General features: G+C 50.9%; 1 protein-coding gene across 2 annotated transcripts; it reads left to right on the forward strand.

Moving 5' to 3' along the window:
• Window positions 1-51: 51 nt before the first annotated feature.
• Window positions 52-16,801, forward strand: LYRM9 (LYR motif containing 9). 2 transcript variants are annotated; one of them, XM_046674428.1, is made up of 4 exons: window positions 52-103; window positions 12,669-12,808; window positions 14,390-14,482; window positions 15,400-16,801. In XM_046674428.1, exons 2-4 carry the CDS (start codon window positions 12,683-12,685, stop codon window positions 15,415-15,417), a joined length of 237 nt encoding a protein of 78 aa, XP_046530384.1. In that variant the 5' UTR covers window positions 52-103; window positions 12,669-12,682; the 3' UTR covers window positions 15,418-16,801. The 2 variants fall into 2 exon arrangements, with proteins under 2 accessions (XP_046530384.1, XP_046530385.1); XM_046674429.1 differs by lacking the exon at window positions 52-103 and adding an exon at window positions 5,085-5,169.
• The last annotated feature ends 760 nt before the right edge of the window (window positions 16,802-17,561 follow it).

Here is a 17,561-nt window from a genome sequence, read left to right on the forward strand (position 1 = left end):
CACAGTTGTGGGCGGGGTTGGCGCGCCGCCGGGCCGGGGGCGCAGGCGCATTCGTGCCGCGGTGTCCGCCGCGACCCGGGTTGGCGTTCCCTAGCGGAGGCGGGTGAGCCGCGCGGCGCCGGCGGAGGGCGGGGGTTGGAGCCGCTCGGGCCGCGGGGCGGGCTGGGCACGTGGGGCTTGGGCGTGCGCGGCCTGGCGAGGCTGGCGGAGGACCCAGCGGTCACGTGCGCCGCCCCGACTCCCTCCCGGTCCCTCTAGTGCGACCGGAGAGCCAGGTGGCCAGTCGCAGGCCTCGCCGGGGTGGCTCGGAGGCGCGGGGAAGGCCGCGGGGACGCGGGGAGGGTCAGGGTGACGGGGAGGACCGGGGGCTCCGGGCGCCTCTGCGAACCAGGGCTGCCGCGCGCGTGCTAGTGAAATGTCCGCCGTCTGGCACGCACCTCCGCGGGCAGCCTCAGTTTCCCCATTTTAAAAAGCGGACGTGGCCCTGTCTGGCCCGAGCACCCGCGAGCGCGCTCACCTGGAGTAACCTTCCCGCTGCGATCTATGCTTCTGCATAACAGATAAGTCACTTCGCGGCTGAAACCCCTTAGCTCTAATCTTTTGTTTGTTTTGCATAGCATCCAATTCACCCATTTAAAGCTCACAATTGGACGTATTTTAGTATATTCACAGAGTTGTGCATCCATCATCATCATCAGTTTTAGTACATTTTCATCAACCACAAAAGAAACCCCTCCTTTAGTGCCCCACCCCCCACCCCATCTCCCACTCCCCTGATCCCTAGGCAACCGTTAATCTACTTTGTGTCTCTATGGATTTACCTATTCTGCACATTTCTTATAAATGGAATCAGATAATATTTGGTCCTTCGTGACAGCTTCTTTCATTTAAAGTAATATTTTTGAGGCTCCCCCATGTTGCAGCATGTATCCGTACCTCATTTCTGATCATCACAGAACAATATTCCATTGTATGAATGTCCCACATTTTATTTAGCCATTGATCAAGTGATGGGCCTTAGGACTCATCTTAAGTCCTCACCACCTATCAGACCCTTGTGGATGTGGCCCTGCCTTCCTGGACAGCATCGTCTTTGCTCTTGCCCTCCCTGCCTCCCAGGGCTCCTGTGGGCCTGGCAGTGCTTCCAGTCCCTTCCTCCCTTAGGCCTTCCTGCAGGCTGCAGGCTGCTCTCTCTGCCTTCCCCATCCCTCTATCTTCACTTCCACCTTCACTTAGCCAAATCCTGCTCCTTCGGACCTCAGATTTAAGGTCCCTTTCCCAAGAAAAGTAGTCTGACCCTTGATCCCGTGAGCCAGTCTCTCAGGGACCTGAATTCCACTTTGTGGTAATTATAATTGTATAATTGGTTTTTATCATCTCTTGCTAATGTGTAAGTTCCGTGGGGTCAGGGGCTGCCTTGTTTGTTCCTGTAACTCTAGCACCTGGCGCCTTGTTGGTGCTCAATGACTGTTTCAGCACATGCACGCGCACACACACACGTGCCTACTATGTGTCAGGCCCTGTACTGTTCTAGGTATACAGCCAGGAACAAAATAAAGAGACTCCCTTGTCTTACGGAGCTGACATTCCGGTGGGGGAATACGAACAGAAACAATTATGTATACGTCAGGTGGTGAAGAGTGCCATGGGAAAATAGAAGGGACTATAGAGTGGTCAGGTAGGGCCTCTTAAGTGAGACCTGGATATACGGGGGGATGAGCCATGTGGGTGCCTGGAAGAGTGGTTGGGAATGTGAAGACCAGCAAGGAGGCCAGAGGGAGGGGGACATGAGAGGACAAAGACAAACCAGGAGTTTTCAGCTCAAGGGTCTTCTGAGATTAGCTCTGGGTGTGTGTAGAGAGAGCTTGAGTTAGGAAGGCAGACCTGGTACGAAGCCCAGCTTGGCATGCACCTACTTCTCTGTGACCTTGAGCTTTAATTTTCTTCCTAAAAGTGGGAGTGATAGGGATGTACCCAGCCCAGTGTCTGACACCTGGTACATGTCCAGTACTTCAGTTCCTTTCTTTTGCCTTCAAACCAGAGTGGTATGTTGTGGCCTGTGTCTGGGAGGCCCCTGGCACAAAGCAGTCTTAACACCACAGTGATTCAGTTCAGGTTGCTGGTTGACCTGCTCTGAGACCAGGGTGTTTGCCTTTTGTATGATTTGCCTGTTTTGCTCTGGCTGGGAAGCTCGCCAGGTTTGCTTTGAACTGGTAAAGCCTCAGGGGGGTTGGGCTGACAACTGTGATGTTCAGGGTGGCTCCTTAGCCTTTGAGACAGCAGGTGTGGCGGAAAGAGCTGAGGATTCAGAGCCGAAGGACCTGAGTTTGAGGCCTGGCTCTGCCACCTGCTGGCTTTGTGACTACAGGACAGTCACCTTCCTCTTGGCTTTAGTTTCTTCTCTGATAAATGGGAATCAGTCAACACACAATCAACAAACAATCATTTACTGAGCTTCTCTTATGTTCCGGACTGTTAACTCTAGAGATGTGACTAATACAATATAGTCTCTGTCATTCAGAAGTTTGCCGTTAGCAAGGAGCACAGGTAGCCAGGTAGAGCAGCAAAGAGTAAGATGTTCAAGCACCTGGTATGTGCCCCAGCCCTGTGCTAGGTGCGGTACTTATGTTAGCTGCTTGATCTTTACCCCCCAACCCCGCCCCGCCGCCATGAGGTGTGCATTTTGTTCTCCAGTTTACAGAGGAGACAGCAGAAGTGTAGAGAAGTCAGGTGAGTTGTCCAGGACCACACAGCTAGTAAATGGCAGAGTTAGGCTCCTAAACCAGAGTTGTTTGTCATCAAAACCTGCTCTAGGCTCCTCCATCACGTTGTTGCATAAATGATGACAGTACGGTGTGATGACTCTGTTACAGGAGTGTGGATGGCAATGGGGTGTGAGCCTCGAGGAGGTGATGTAGGAGCTGGATGTTTAAGGATAAAGAGGAATTCTTGAGGCCGCTGACGAGTTCGGCATAGGGGGAAGAGAGGTGTTGAAGAGCTCACACGTTTCAGAGATGCTATTAACAACAGCAGTTGATAGTAAGCACGTAGTAGGTGCCAGGCTCTGTGCTAAGTGGTTTAGGAGCATTATTTAACCCTCAAATGATTCTGTGTAGGAAATATTAGTTGCCCCGTTGACAGATGTGCAACAGACTCTAAGGTAGAAGTTAAGAAACTTGCCCGGGGTCCCACAACTGGCAAGTGATGGAGTCAGAATTTGAACACAGACTGTTTGATCCCAAAGTCCATGAACTTAACCTCCAATTTCAGTCTGTGGCTAAAATGCAGGAAGTGTGGGAAGGACGGCAGGAGACGAGTTTGACGAGAGAAGTTGGAACCAGGTATCGGAAGGTCGTGGGTAAAGAACACTCCCCACGGGTTTTGGAGAAGGAGAATGACGGGGTGTGTTCTTTAGGAAGTGTCCTTGGGTGGCACTGTCGAGAGAGACTGATTAGGAGGTAGTGCATAGTCCCAGGGAGGCATTGTTACAAACTGGGAACCGAGGTAGTGCCCAGGGGCATGAAGGTGGGGTGGCGGGAGTGGTGGGGTGAGGAGTTTGGGGAGATGGTCTTGAGAGCCCTGACGGAGTAGGAGGGGGACTGGAGGAGCAAGGACTGCTGCCCCACTTCGAGTCTGGGAGAACGTGCATGTGCCCGCGGGAGCCCCAGAGCTGGGGGAGCAAAACCCCCCCGTTCCTATATTGTGACGTCCCCATCCAGAAGAGTAATTGCATGTTTAAACAATGGCCTGTGCAGCTTAATTTAGCTTGTATTAGTGCTCCAAAGGGCATAATTTCTGGCTATTTTCTGTCTTTCCATTCTTTTCTTTTTTTGATATATGACTTTTCTCACTTATTTTTAGGTGCCCTATGTCAGGCCACAAGTTAGGGAAAAGACGGTGGGGTTAAGTGGGGCCGTAGGCCTGTTTCTCAGCATCTCTGCTGGTGATACCACTTGGCTCCCAGCAAATTCCCTGTGTGGGTTTATTTTTGCTCTTTTCCTTTGTGCTGTCATATTCTCCTTTGGGTCTCCTAAGAGCTTTTTTAGCATTTCCTTAGTTGCCCCTTTTCTTTGTGTAGTTGACATCAGCCTTGTGCCTTTTTTTCTCATCTTGGTACCTGCGAGGGGAAGCTGTAAATGATATCCTTGGGTTTTCAAAAAGCATGGAGCAAGGGTTTATGGAGAAGGTTGAAAAATAAGTACTGGATAATAGTACTGTCAGGTGTTTTCGTGAGTGCATGGACCTGGTCCTGAAGAGGCCTGGGAGAGTTCTCTGTGGGGTCCTTAGCCCCCTTGTGGGCAGCATTTCGCAGATGGCTCAGATGTGGACATGGCAGGTGGTCTTAGAAGCACCCATGGACATGGGCTTTGGAATCACATAGATGTTGGCTTGATTCCTGATCTACCTGTGTACTAGCTGTGTGGCTTTTGGCAAGTTATCTTCTCAGAGCCTCAGTTTCCTCATCTATAAAATGGGGCTAATGATACCTACTCTGTAAGATTGTTGTGAGGACACATGAGATAACACATGTAAGCTCTCAACACCTACCTGGTACATACGAATCACTCCTGAATGGTAGGTGGTAAGACATGCCATCAGCTTTGCAGAAGGTAGGAGAGCTAGGGGACACATCAGGCCATCCATCTCTGTGGTCCTAGGCCTGAGCCCAGAGTCACACACGTGCTAGATGCTCTGAATGGCATTGCATGGGTGACTGACACAGCCTGCTGGGGTTAATCTCTCTTTGTCCCCCATTTGTACCTGGTATGTGATTGTGTCTGTGCTTCTGTTGTGCTGAATTGAGTTGAGTTGGATAACAGACAGGATCAGGCACCCCTGACAGATTGTGGCTCTGGACTGAACTAATAAAATAAAAGATGGGGAAACAGATTTAAGAATAGTTCATGGAAAAAAGATGCCTTTGAGCTGACTGCCAGGGCCACGTGAGGGCTGGAGCAGAGAATGCAGCCTGAGCTGCATTCTTTGAATTTCCAGCTGAACTCCAGTGCCCATGAGCTGGTCAGAACACAAGCAAACTGGTTTTCCCACAGGACACTACGTTTAAGAGTGAGGTCGACAATGAGGCTCCTTGTGTGTCCAGAGGAGGGTGAGTGGGATGGAGAGGCACTGGGGGATGACGGCACCCGCAGGATGGTGATCTTGGAGAAGGTACTGAGGGCTGGGATAACTGACTTTGAGTAATGAAAGACTGGTCTTAGGGGTAGCCTAGGGGAGGCTTTAGCCCCAAAGGGCAGAGCTCATACCGAGGGATAGAATTTTACAGAGCGGATTTTAGCTCAGAACCTAAAGGACTTTGGACAGCTCAGGCTGTGTGAAGATGGGGTGCTCGGACTGGGGAGGTCATGAGCTCCATGCATGCGCCGGGGAGCATGGTAAGGGGGAAAAGCTGATGCCTCCTGGCCAGGGCTGTGGAAAAGAGAGTTCTTTTACATAGGATGGGAGAAGGTCGCTTTCACTCCCTGGAACCTGGTTTTGAAAGGCTGCCTGCTTGGGACGGTTTTCTCCTCACTCAGTGACCACCTTTCACCGAGAGCCCCCTCTGAGCAAAGCCACGTGGCCTTAGGTGTTTCTATAACTTGCTAATTCATGAAAGGCTGCAGGATGAATAACCGAACTCAGTGCTGATTCTGGAAGAAGCTAAATAAATTTCACCTGATCTTTAGTTTGATTTAATTAAAAGAAAGATGTGTTTTCTCTCTTTGATGTACATGGAATTCATGGAATCCGTGAAATCCACAAGTGTCTCCCAGTGTCAGTTTGCACCAGGGGCGTCTCCCAGCAGGCCGTTCTTATTTTGGACAGAAGCATGGAAAGGGCACCAGAACACATTGCGTTCCCTTTTGCTGCTTTTCCAGGGGCGGAGAAGGGGCGGGGAGAGGGACCTCATATTTGGTGAACCAGGCATGTATGCTGTCTTACTTAATCCTCACGTCAATCTGGCCATGGTCTGGGGCCCGTGTGCTTTCACTGGGCCACTCAGTCTTCAAGGTAGAGGAAAGTGGCCGCAAAGTTGTTGGGGAGAGGGAGGAGTCAATTTGACACCCCCCTATTGAGTGACCACTGTGTGCCAGAAGCTGGGAGTAGCAAAGGGGACAGAGCCAGGAAGAGCATGGGGGTGGGACTTGGTTGCCGATGGGAGAGAGATTGGCGATTGACTGGGGAAAGCCTTGAACAGCTCCCCCCCACACACACCGCAGCACATACTGATGACCCTAGAGTTTGTTCTGTGGGTGCCATTAAAGGATATCAAGGGACTCAAAGATGAAGTTTTTGCTTTTAGAAGCTCTTTCTGGCTGAGCATAGGGAGGGATTGAAGAGGAGATGCTTCAGAATGGTGTTGGATTAATCCAGGAGAGAGGCTCTGAGAGCCTAACAGGGCCTGGGAAAAGGAGGGGCCCCTTTCCTTCAGGAACTCAGGGAGGTTGGAGCACTGGAGTTGGAGCCAGAGTCCACATCCCAGCTCTGCCACTCTCTAGTTGTGTATTCGTGGGCATGTCAGCTCACTTTTCGGCCTCAGTTTCCACATTACAAAATGGGGATGATAATGCTTTTTGTCACAGGGTGGTTGTAAAAATGTCTAGTATCGTGCTTAGCACATTGGTCGGCTCTCAGGTAAGGATGAATTTCATGGCGGAGGGGATTTGAGGCTGTTCTCTGACGGCCTCTCCAGACTGTGGGAGGCAGGGGGTGTCGGTTGCCTGCGGGGAGTTCCTGCAGGTGAGTTAGAGGGAGGCCAAGGGGACTAGGAAAGGTTGGAGTAGACTGGGTGGAAAAGGGAGGGCGCTTCTGTCAGAGGCGACAGCCAGGAGTGCCCAGGGCGTGGAGGACCCTGCAGAGGGCAGAGGTCATCACTTCATAGTGGACAGAAGCACAGGACTGTCTCAGCCACATCTCAGGTTGGGATTGGTCAGACTTCGAGGTTAGTTGGTCAGCAAGCACATCTGAGGAGTCCACTGTGTGCCCAGTACTGTGCTAGGCATTGAGGGAGCAGAGATGGAGGAATCTGACAGGGTCCTTGCTCTCGTGGAAGTGTGGTCTGGTGAGGAGATGGTGAGGCCAACACTTGGAGCACGGGGTTCCTGCTGATGAAGCAGCTACAGCAGATGTGGACAAACAGGTAAGGGTGAGAGAGAGTCTAGTTGTGTGTGGAGGCAAGAGGAGAGGAGGAATTAACCAAAAAGAAATTTATTGAAAGAGTGTTAGGAGCTCACAGAATTGGGGAGAAGGCTGGAGAACTGGGCAGGAATCTAGACACTTCTGGAAGGCCGGGTGGCAGGACCTACAAGGACAGCTCAGAGCAGGAAGAGGTTGATCAGGACACACTACTGCCAGGGGCACGAACGCATTCTCAGGCTCTTTGTAACCCTCTTCAAGAACACGTTTTCCAGAGGTGGGGATCGATCGCTCAGTTGACCTAGCTTGGGTCTCATGCTCTCCTTGTGGCCTGGAGAGGTGGAGCCACCAGTGAGAATCTCAGCAGGCCAAACCCTATGGGAAGGAGTCACCCCTTAGAAAGAAACGGGGCAGGGGGCTGTTAGGAAGAACCACAGATGTCCGCCACAGGACAAGTAGAAGTCCACGTGGGGATGGGGCTAGAATTCCAGGCAGTACCCACGACGGGCTCTGGAGCCACACCTCCTGGGTGGAAATCCTGGCTTCTGCACTCACAGCTCTGTGACCTTGGACAAATTTCCCACCTTCTTTTTGCCTCTGTTTCTTTATCTGTAAAAGGAGAGCATAATGGTACCCTCATAGAGAGTTACTGTGAGGATGAAAATTAGTTAATTCTGTGCATTGTTTAGAATAGTGCGTGTCACACGGTAGGTATTCAGGAAGGCATCTGTGGTAATCATGGTGATGATGGTGACTGCCCTTATTATTGAAGGAACTGCAGGTGGAGGGTCAGTGTGCCTGGAGGAGTGATGAGGGCTAAATCTGGGCGGGGAAGGAGCCTTTAGGAATTGGTGTCAGCCTAGAGTTTAAGACTTTATCCACTAGGTGATGGGAAAGCTGTGGAAGGATTTTTCTAAAATAACTTTTTGTTATGAAAATTTTCACAATATCTGGAAGTTAAAATAATAGCACAACGTCCACCCTCACACCTGCCGTCTCAACACCATCCGAACATTTTGCCACATTTGCTTTGTCTTTCTCCCTCTGTCTTTTCTCTGTGTTGTCTTTCGCTGAACATTTGAAAGTAAGCTGCAGACATGATGACACATCACCTTGAAATACTTCCACTTGCGTCTCCTAAGGATAAGGACATTCTCCCATGTAACTACAACGTTGTTATTAGATCTTAGACAATTAAAGTAATAATAATTCATGCTATCATGTTGTGTCCCACTATGGGAAGATTGTGAGTGGAAGTTAGATAAAGCATGGTGACTGCCCTGAGGAGGAGGCTGGAAGGGGCTGAAGGGCAGGTAAACACACTTCCAGCAATCCAGGTGAGAGGTGAGGAAGCCTGAACTAGAGCAGTGCGGGGTGATGACGGATGTCTGAGGTGTCCAAAGGCCTCCCACCGACCATGGTGGCAGGGGTAGTGGGTCTGTGAGGGCTTCCAGGAGGAGGTTCCAGACCTCAGAGCTGGGTGTTGAGGGATCTGGAGACCTGAGGAAGCAGAGGGAGTATTGTAGGCAGGAGTCGGAGGATTCATTCAACACATGGATATTGAGCATGTACTGTGATGGTTGTTTATGTGTCGACTTGGCTAGACCACCAGGTGCCCAGATATTTGGCCAAACATTATTCTGAGTGTGTCTATGAGGGTGTTTTTGGATGAGATTAACATTTAAATCAGGAGACTTCTAAACCAGCTGGCCCTCCCTAATGTGGGCGGGCCTCATCCAAGTACTTGAAGGCCTGAATAGAACAATAGACTGACCCTCCCTGAGTAAGAGAATTCTGCCTGATGGCCTTCAAACTGGGACATTGGCTCTTCCTGGTTCTCCAGCAGCTTCCGACCTGGGACATTGGCTCTGCAGAATTTGAACTTGCCAGCCTCAATAATCGCGTGAGCCAATTCCTTATAAATCTCTTTATATATAGTTATGCACTGCATAAAGACGTTTCAGTCAACGACTGGCCTTGTGTATGACAGTGGTCCCTTAAGATTAATATCATACCGCCTAGGTATGTAGTAGGCTATACCATCTAGGTTTGTGTAAGTATACTCTATGAGGTTTGCACAACAACAAAATCGCCTAAAGATGTATTTCTCAGAATGTATCCTTGTCGTTAAGTGACACACGACTCTGTGTGTGTGTGTGTGTGTGTGTGTGTATATATGTATGTATATATATCTCCTATTGGTTCTGTCTCTCTGGAGAGCCCTATTGCATCTACCATATGCCAGGCATTCTGTCACGGTGCTGAGACCATAACAGGCAAATGTGACACAGGCTGTCGTGGAGTGTGCCAGTCAGAGCTCAGTTTGGCTGGACCCGGTGGTGAGTGGTGGGAGCTGTGATGAGGGGTGGGCATGGGTCAGATCAAGAGGGGGCCTTGGAGAACATGGAAAGGAGTATGGATTTTATTTTGCAGACCAGTGCTTTCCAAACTTTAGTACCAGTTTCATGATTTTTGTCATTCCCATGTTTCAATTGCATTCTTGTTTGGTTGATACATTTTAGAATATCAGTTTTATGCCCACTCATTTTTTTAGACTGTTTTAAGCCATAATACCTATGAAATAATTGATTTCTTTTCTTATTACACGTGAAAATAAATATGAAATCATTTCAATAAAAAGGTCTTTGTCCATATGCTGTTTAAAATAATTTCATATTTGTCCCGCATTTTGGGAAAAGTTGTCATGAGTGATGGGGGTAGGAGTGGCTGTTAGGGGTTTTAGGCAGGGACATGACTTGCTGAGATTTATGTTTTGGAAAGGTTCACTCTGGCTGTTGAGTGGAGAATAGACTGAAAGACAGGAAGACCTGCTGGGGACTCTTGCAGTTTTCCACGTGTGCTATGGTAAATGTCTGAGGCAAGGGTGTGTGGTGGAAAGCGAGAGGAGAGAGGAGGGGACAGATTTGAGGGGGCATTCCAAGGTAAAAATTTGATAGGACTCAGAGAGCAGCGGCGTGAGGACTGAGGGAGAAGGAGGAGTCTGGGTTGGCTCGGGGGTGGTTTTGGTTTGGTTGCCTTGGAAGATGGAGGTTCATTCACAGAGGCAGGGGCCCAGGTGGAGAGGCCAGGCTCAGGTCCAAATAGCGGCATGTGCGACGTGAGCGTTCCCAGGGCCACAGGGTTTGACTACAGTTTTAGCAATGATGCTGTGAGGTTCATTGCCCCTTAAGTAATAGCAAGCCCACACTTTAAATTAAATTAAAACATTTTTAGTTTAACTCTTCTAGGTGGACCCACACATGCCTTCTCTGCTCGTTATTACTGAGAATGACTAAGTATTATAATTGAGCTGAAAATAATCTCCCGCCCATACTTGCTGGGTTGGTTTCTAAGTATTGCTTGGGTTTTTAAGTAATGAAACAAAGTTGTACTCTTTCCAAATGTTAATTTTGAAGTCTGCAGATGGTAACCATCTGTTACACGACTAGCATTTTACAATATTTGATTAGCACTTTATATAGTTTGGGGAAGCCAGTGGAGTCTGCCCATCGGGTTGGGGACTTCAGTGGTACGTCCTCTGTGGTGGTCCTTGAATGTCTTTGCCCCCATTGTGTGGGCTTCCCCTCTGTTTATTGGGCTGAAGAGTGGCTGGTCAGACTGGCAGGTTGATGCTCCTGGGGGCCCTTCCCTGTTTGCGCTTTCCCTAAGAGCTGGAACTGTGAGAGCTCATCGTGGAAGTAGAAATTGGGAGGTCAAGACCTGCCCATCTGCTAGGACTTTCGGTTGCAAGTAACAAAACAACAAACCCAAGCTGCTTTGGTAAGGGGGATTAATTGGCTCGGGTCACTGAAAGTCTAGGGGTGAGACTGCCTTGAGGCGGGTGGTTTTAGGGCTCGAATGAATTCTTCAGACTTGATTTCACTCGTGGTCTTAGCTCTGCCTTCTGCTGCCTGGCTTCAGTCTCAGACTTCAAGAGGAGGCAGGATGGCTGCCCTGAGAGAGGATCGAGTCCTCTCAGCATCAAGCCTACAGGGAAAGAGCTGAGGCCTTTCCAGCCATGCCTGCGGAGGTTCTGAGATTCGCTCTGATTGGACCATCCTGTGCCCATCTGAACCAATCCCTGCAACCACGTGGATGCAGGGCTCTGATTGGTCAGGCCTGGAGTGGAGCCCCACCCAGGCCTTGGGGGCCGAGACCTGGCCAGGGGCAATCTCCAATCACACATCACCAGTCACACATCTGGGGCTGTTACCAAAAAGGAGGAAGGGTGGTGGTGGCAGACAACTGCCTCACCGCCCCCGTGTCAGAGCGAGAGCCCAGAGTATCCAGAGGAATTGGCAAATAGCTGTGAAGACAGACATTTGTTGCTGCCAGGAAGATAATATGCTGGAAATGGAGTGACGGAGCCTCTGAAACCAGCAACTAAAGTTTTCTTTCTTAGTTTACGGACCTCTTAGATTTAGTATTTTGGTTCTCTTTTTTGAGGGGGATGGCGTTGTTGTTCTTCTTTTTATGTTACTTTGAAACTAAGGCCAGTCACTTAATCTCGGTCTTTTAGCTCCTTCATTTGGAACATAGTGAGCTTCTCTCTCAGAGAGGGGAAATCTGTACACAGGAGATAAGAGGTTCCATTCAGTCAGTTCCACAACAGGGCAGGCAGCACTGGGGCCGGGCCAGGCTCCTGGCAGCAGATGAATCCCCAGCAGTGTGGGAAGTGCGCTAACAGCTCCACCAACAGGGCACTGCAGACCCCGGGGAGGGACAGTCAGGAAGGGCTTCCCAGAGGAAGTGATACTGAGCAGGACCTGGAAGGATGAACGCAAGTTCCTCACATGCAGGAGACAGGGAAGGGAGCTCAATGCTCAGGGGGCTGCATGTGCAAAGACACTGAGAGGTGGGCTACATGCTGGTTTGGGGGATCTGGGAGAAGTTCCTTGTGGCTGACTGTGGGATGAGCCTAGGACACTGGTTCCAAAGCTCACTTTCTGGCATCAATGTGGAGGAGACTGGGGAGCGACAGGCTGGAGGCAGGGACCCCAAGCAAAATGCAGTGGTAGAGGTCCAGGCAGGAGCTTATGGGGCATCTTGCTAAAATGCAATTTCTGTCTAGTAGGTTTGGGGTGAGACTGCGTTTCTAACACGCTCTTGGGGGATGTCAATGCTACTGGTCTGGGACCACACTCTGAGGAGTGAGGCTCAGACCTTTGGGCGTTCTCCCCTCTGTTGCCTCAGTCAGCTGGTTTCTTGGTGATTGCAATACAGGGTCTTCCTGCTTGTCCCCCGCACTCTGCCTGTCAGTGACACCTCCTTACCTGCCACCTGAAGTTGGTCTCCTGAAAGAAGATGCCAGAATGAGGCTGCACATCTTGCTTTTGGTCCCTGCATGCCTGCTCTGGGCCGAGACATCTGCAGGACTGAATGGCCAGCCTGAGCTCAGGATCTGGGTCTTGGGGTGTGGCATGAAGGGGACCTGGTGTCCGTGCTGTATCAAGCCTCTTCACAGAGCCCTGGAACCCGGGGGATGGGTCAAGGATGGACTTGATGCCTTAGAAGTGATGCTCTGTGTTTTCTAGGGACACGCCTGCCGATGGCGCCGCTCCCAGGGGCAGAGTTGGTCCAGAGGCCGCTGCAGCTCTACCGATACTTGCTGCGCTGTTGCCGGCAGCTGCCAACCAAGGGCATCCAGGAACATTACAAACATGCTGTCAGGCAGGTGGGAGCAGGGTACCCTGGGCTCGGGGTAGGGGGGCTTCCCGTAACAGGGCGCCTATCACAGGGTCAGGGGCCGGGGGCAGGAGGCAGGGATGGTCATTCAGGTGGGCAGCAGTTTCATAAGCCACCAGAAACCAGTGCTGGACAGCCCAGCTCTTCTCTCTGGTTTCTGTTCAGGAAACAGAGATGCCTCACCCAGCACTCCAGTCTTGTGCCAGGGCTTGAATAAGGGAGCTAAATGGCTAATGAAAGGGACACAACATCATTTTGACAGGCATTCCTGCCAGTAATGCACAACCTGAATTTAATCGCAGGAAAGCATCGGGTAAACCTGAACTGAGGGGCCATCCAGCGCGTGCTGGCCTGGACTCATCACACATACCAATGTCATGAAACAGAGGGAGGCAGAAGACTGCTCTGGTTTAAAAGGGATTACAGAGATGCGACAGCTAAATGTAATGAGTGATCCCAGGTGTATCCTGGACCAGAAAAAGCAATTATTATCAAGGACATTATTGGAGAAATTCAGGTAATAGGAGTGTAGGCTGTAGGTTAGATGCTAGTGTTCCATCAGTGTTAAATGTTCTGAATTTGATTAGTGTGATTATGTAAGAGAATGCCCTCGTTGTTAGTACACACTGAAGTGTTCAGGGGTGCAGGGCATCATGTCTACAGCTTTTAAATGCTTCCAGAAATTCTTATGCAAACACTTATAAAGAAAGATGAAGCAGATGTGGCAAGATGATAACAATCGGCAATTCTGGGAGGGAATTCTTTTTTATTATTCTTGCAGTTTTTATGTAGGTTAGAAATTATTTCCAAATAAAAAGTTAAAAACTCAAATGAATACAGAGATAATGTGGAAAGTAAAAAACATAGAGACAGCAACCGAGGGCTGTAGGCACAGGGAAAAGGAGTGGTGAGCTGTCGGAGGGAGTCGGGGGGCTTCCTGGAGCGGGGGTTTGAGGGACTCCTAAAGACAGGTAGGAAGACATGTGGGTCAAGAGTGACAGGACAGAGGAGGGACCAGTTCTTTGCAGGGCCCCAAGTGCCACACCAGTGAAGCTGAATCTCATGTTGCTTCTCAAGGGTGAACATCTGGTCAAGAGCAAACAGCAGCCCTGCATTGCTGTGCATTGGGCCTGGCTGGATTTTCCAGCCACCTCCCCAGCGCCCCTGCCTCTCTGCTCGGCTTTCCAGCTGGGTCAGGAGAAGCCCTGTTCTTCCCTGTTGTGAAGCCACGCAGAGAGATGGAAGTTTCCCTTAGACCCCCGCTGCCTGATAACCTTTGGGTCCAGCTTGATTTGGGGGTGACTGGGGTGCCAGTCTTCCTTTTCCCAGTTGCCCTGGGTAGTCAGATAGACCAGGATTCAGATGCTGGTGCCGTTGCTTAGCGGCAGGTTGGGATTTCTGAGGCTCTGTTTCCTCATCTCTGGGTGGAGTCATCCTAACAGTCTCTGGAGGGGTAAGAGCCGTGCTGAGTATGAAGTGTCCTGCCATGTGCCTGGCCGTGACTGGTGCTCTGAAGCCGCCGGTCCTGTGAATTTTGCCTAGTTGTCTCTTTTTATGCTTAAACTTCCAGGGTTTCCGGGTTCATTCGGATGAGGACAACCCTGAAAGAATCCAGCAGATTATTAAAAGAGCCATAGAAGATGCCGACTGGATCATGAACAAAGTAAGTGCTTGGCTCCCACCTCCACCTGCGAGTTGGGGTGTGGATGGCTGTGATCTATGTGACCACCAGGGGTCGCCCCTGCCCCACAGTTGAGAACCATCAGTGCTGCGACACCCCTCCAGCCAGCTGCTCCCCTCCTCCAGGGTGGAAAGCTGATGGCTGATGCCCTTCTGGTTGCACTTGTTTTCTGCAAAGAGGGAGGCACCCTCAATCCCTAAGGGGAAGTTTCCGCCTGACAGGCTGAATAAGCTGAGATGGGGCAGAAGAGAACAATCTTCCTGGAAGCAGTAGTGCCAAGACGGGCGGCAGCCTGGTGATGACTCAGAGAGGAAATATTGTCTTGGGGGGTAGTGAGCTCCCCATCTCTGAGGGTATTTGTAGTGAGGCAGGATTATTGAGGAAACATTCAAGTATCTGTTTTGGTGGAGGAAGGGAGGACATCAAGAATATAGACTGGCTTGCTGGTCATCACACTTTGGTATCAGAACATGCCCCGCCTCCCTGTCCTTCTAAATCAGGATCTCCAGGTGTGGGGTCCAGGATTCATTTGTTTAAACTCAGTGATTAGACTAGATGGCTTCTCAGGGTCCTCTTCTAACCTAGATTTTTTTTTCTCTGAACAAGATTCAGCTTAAAGAGAAGGATGGGCCCGCCACCGTGTTCAGTTCTAATGTCCTCAGTGTCTTTCTTATCCTCCCTCCCCAACCCCATCAGCGTCCTTTTCTTATAAAGAAGAAAGAGGGTCCAGGCGCCAACCAGAGATTAGACCATCCGGTGCCTGCTGCCTGGGTCCCACCCCCTCTGAAGCCCCTTGGGAGGCAGCTGAGGCCTGGATGCCCGAGTTCTCAGGGTTTCCCCAGTCTTCCCTCCCCTGCTGGCTTCCCTCGCCTGCTTCTAATGATCTCTCTGTCTTGCAGTATAAAAAACAAAACTGAGACTCCAGGGCCTGAGGCGTGACGCTGTCCTGAGGACACTGAGGTTGGGAGAGCTCTCCTCTCCTGGAGTTCGCCAGCAGCGGCGGTTTGGGAAGATCCATCGGCCTTGTTGGCTGAGAGCAGGAAATCGGGTTGGAGAAGCTGACGTTTGTGCAGACGGCCCTTCTCGCCATGTTTGTGTCCCCAGCATCCTTTATGTTTGCTTTCCAGCTGCTTATGATGTGAAATTTGGGGAGAATGTGTTTTTCACTTTGCTCTGAAAATGATTCCTTTATTCTGGACGTCATTCTTTGAGACCCGGAGCGGGTGTCCCCTCCGATGGCAGCCTGTACAGAGCACAGGGCGTGGGTTTTAGAACTAGACGGATGTGGATTTGAATCCCAGCTCCGCGGCTTTTCGGAGGTGTTGTCTTCGGGCTCAGTTTCCTCCTCTGTGAGGGGTACATGAGATGACGTTGAGGAGCCTAACATGGGACATGATGCCTGGCGGTGCTGGCAGAGACCCCTCTGCGGAGGCTGTCCTCTGCCCTCCCTGCTCTGCCCCCGCAGTGCTCCACGCAGCTCCAGCACACTCCATGTTGGGTCTTACTTGTTTGTTCTGGGCTTGTCCCGTCCCTGCTTCTCACCCTGAGCCCCCGAGCCCTCACAGTGGCACCGTGCTCAGCAGTCCGCCAAGCAGCTGCTCTTCCTGACACTATCCCTCCGTGAAGCCCTGTCCTTACCTTCACAGAGTTTCCAGTGTCCTGAAGTGGGGAAATGCGTGCTGCAGGAGACAGGGAAGAACCCCGAAGCAGCTGCAGTAGATGCCGATGTGTTCAGGCTTCTGTGACCCTTCCATCTGTCTTGACTGGCCCTTCTCTGCTTTGCTGCCATGTTGTAAGGAGGAAAGGAGGGAGGCGGGAGGAAGCATTTGCGTGCGTTATGGTGAGCCTCCAGTCGCTGGAGAGCGACAGCCCTGGGTCGCATCCCAGTTCCACACAAGTTGCTCCTGGGTAACTTACCTCTTTCAGCCTCCTTCAGCCATCTACCCGATGGAGTGATGATTGTACCTACCTCACAGGGCCACTGTGAGGAGTAATGAGCTCTGATACGTGACAAGTGCTTCACCCAGAACCCGGAACGGGGAGCCAGCTGCAAGGCTGATGCCAGCTACAATTATTAGGGACCCCTGCTTTGCATACAAGGTGATGGAAACTCAGAGAGGTCGAGCCCCTTTTCAAGGTCACAAAGCTTAGTAGCCAGGTCTGTCTGAATCTACTGAACACCACAGGTTTGAGAGGGAAAGGAGAGCAGCAGGGAGGGGCTGGCCCTGTGGCCTGGTGGTTAAGTCCTGTGCCCTCCGCTTCAGCGGCCCGAGCCCAGTTCCTAGGCACAGACCTGCACCACTCGTCTCTCAGTGGCCATACTGTGGCAGTGACCCACATACAAATAGAGGAAGATTGCCATAGATGTTAGCTCAGGGTGAATCTAACTCAAGCTAAAAGAGGAAGATTGGCAACAGATGTTAGCTCACGGTGAATCTTCCTGAGCAAAAAATAAAAGAGCTTAATTCATTAAAAAAAAAAATCAAGGAAAGAGAGAAAGAAGGGAAAAAAGGAGGGAGGGAGGAAGAAAAAAGGAAGGAGAGAGCAGCAGGGAATGTCAGCATAACTGATAACTGGCCAGAGCGGGCAGAGCAGCCAGAAGATGCAGAGAGAAGCCACCCTGGCACTGGAATACCCCCAAGGACTCTCAGCCAGCTGGATGAGCTAGCTTGTGTTATTGTCCTCGCAATTATGACTTAAAGTGACTCAGATACAGCTATGTGCAGTCAACTGATTAGCAAATAATGAAGTAAATACATTAATTTGTGAAAGCTCTGGTGTCTTGTTGACATATGTTCTTCTCTACTATGTGCTGTCATACCAGGTGTTGAGGACTTCAAGACAGGGAGACAGAAAGCTGCCCAGGGGGCATCATTCTTCAGAGGGGATGACCCGGCGCTGGTCCCACTGCTAGACACCAGTGGATCAGGTCAGATTTGCCCCACCAGGGTTGGGGCAAGCTGAGGGGTTCCAGGCCAGTCCCACGGCTGAACCGACCCCGCCTCCCTACCCCTGTTGTTCAGCCCCTCTGAAGTCAGGGGCTCCCTCCCGAGTCAGCAGG

The sequence above is a fragment of the Equus quagga genome, chromosome 11 (genome assembly GCF_021613505.1).
Source record: "Equus quagga isolate Etosha38 chromosome 11, UCLA_HA_Equagga_1.0, whole genome shotgun sequence".
NCBI classification, from domain to species: domain Eukaryota; kingdom Metazoa; phylum Chordata; class Mammalia; order Perissodactyla; family Equidae; genus Equus; species Equus quagga.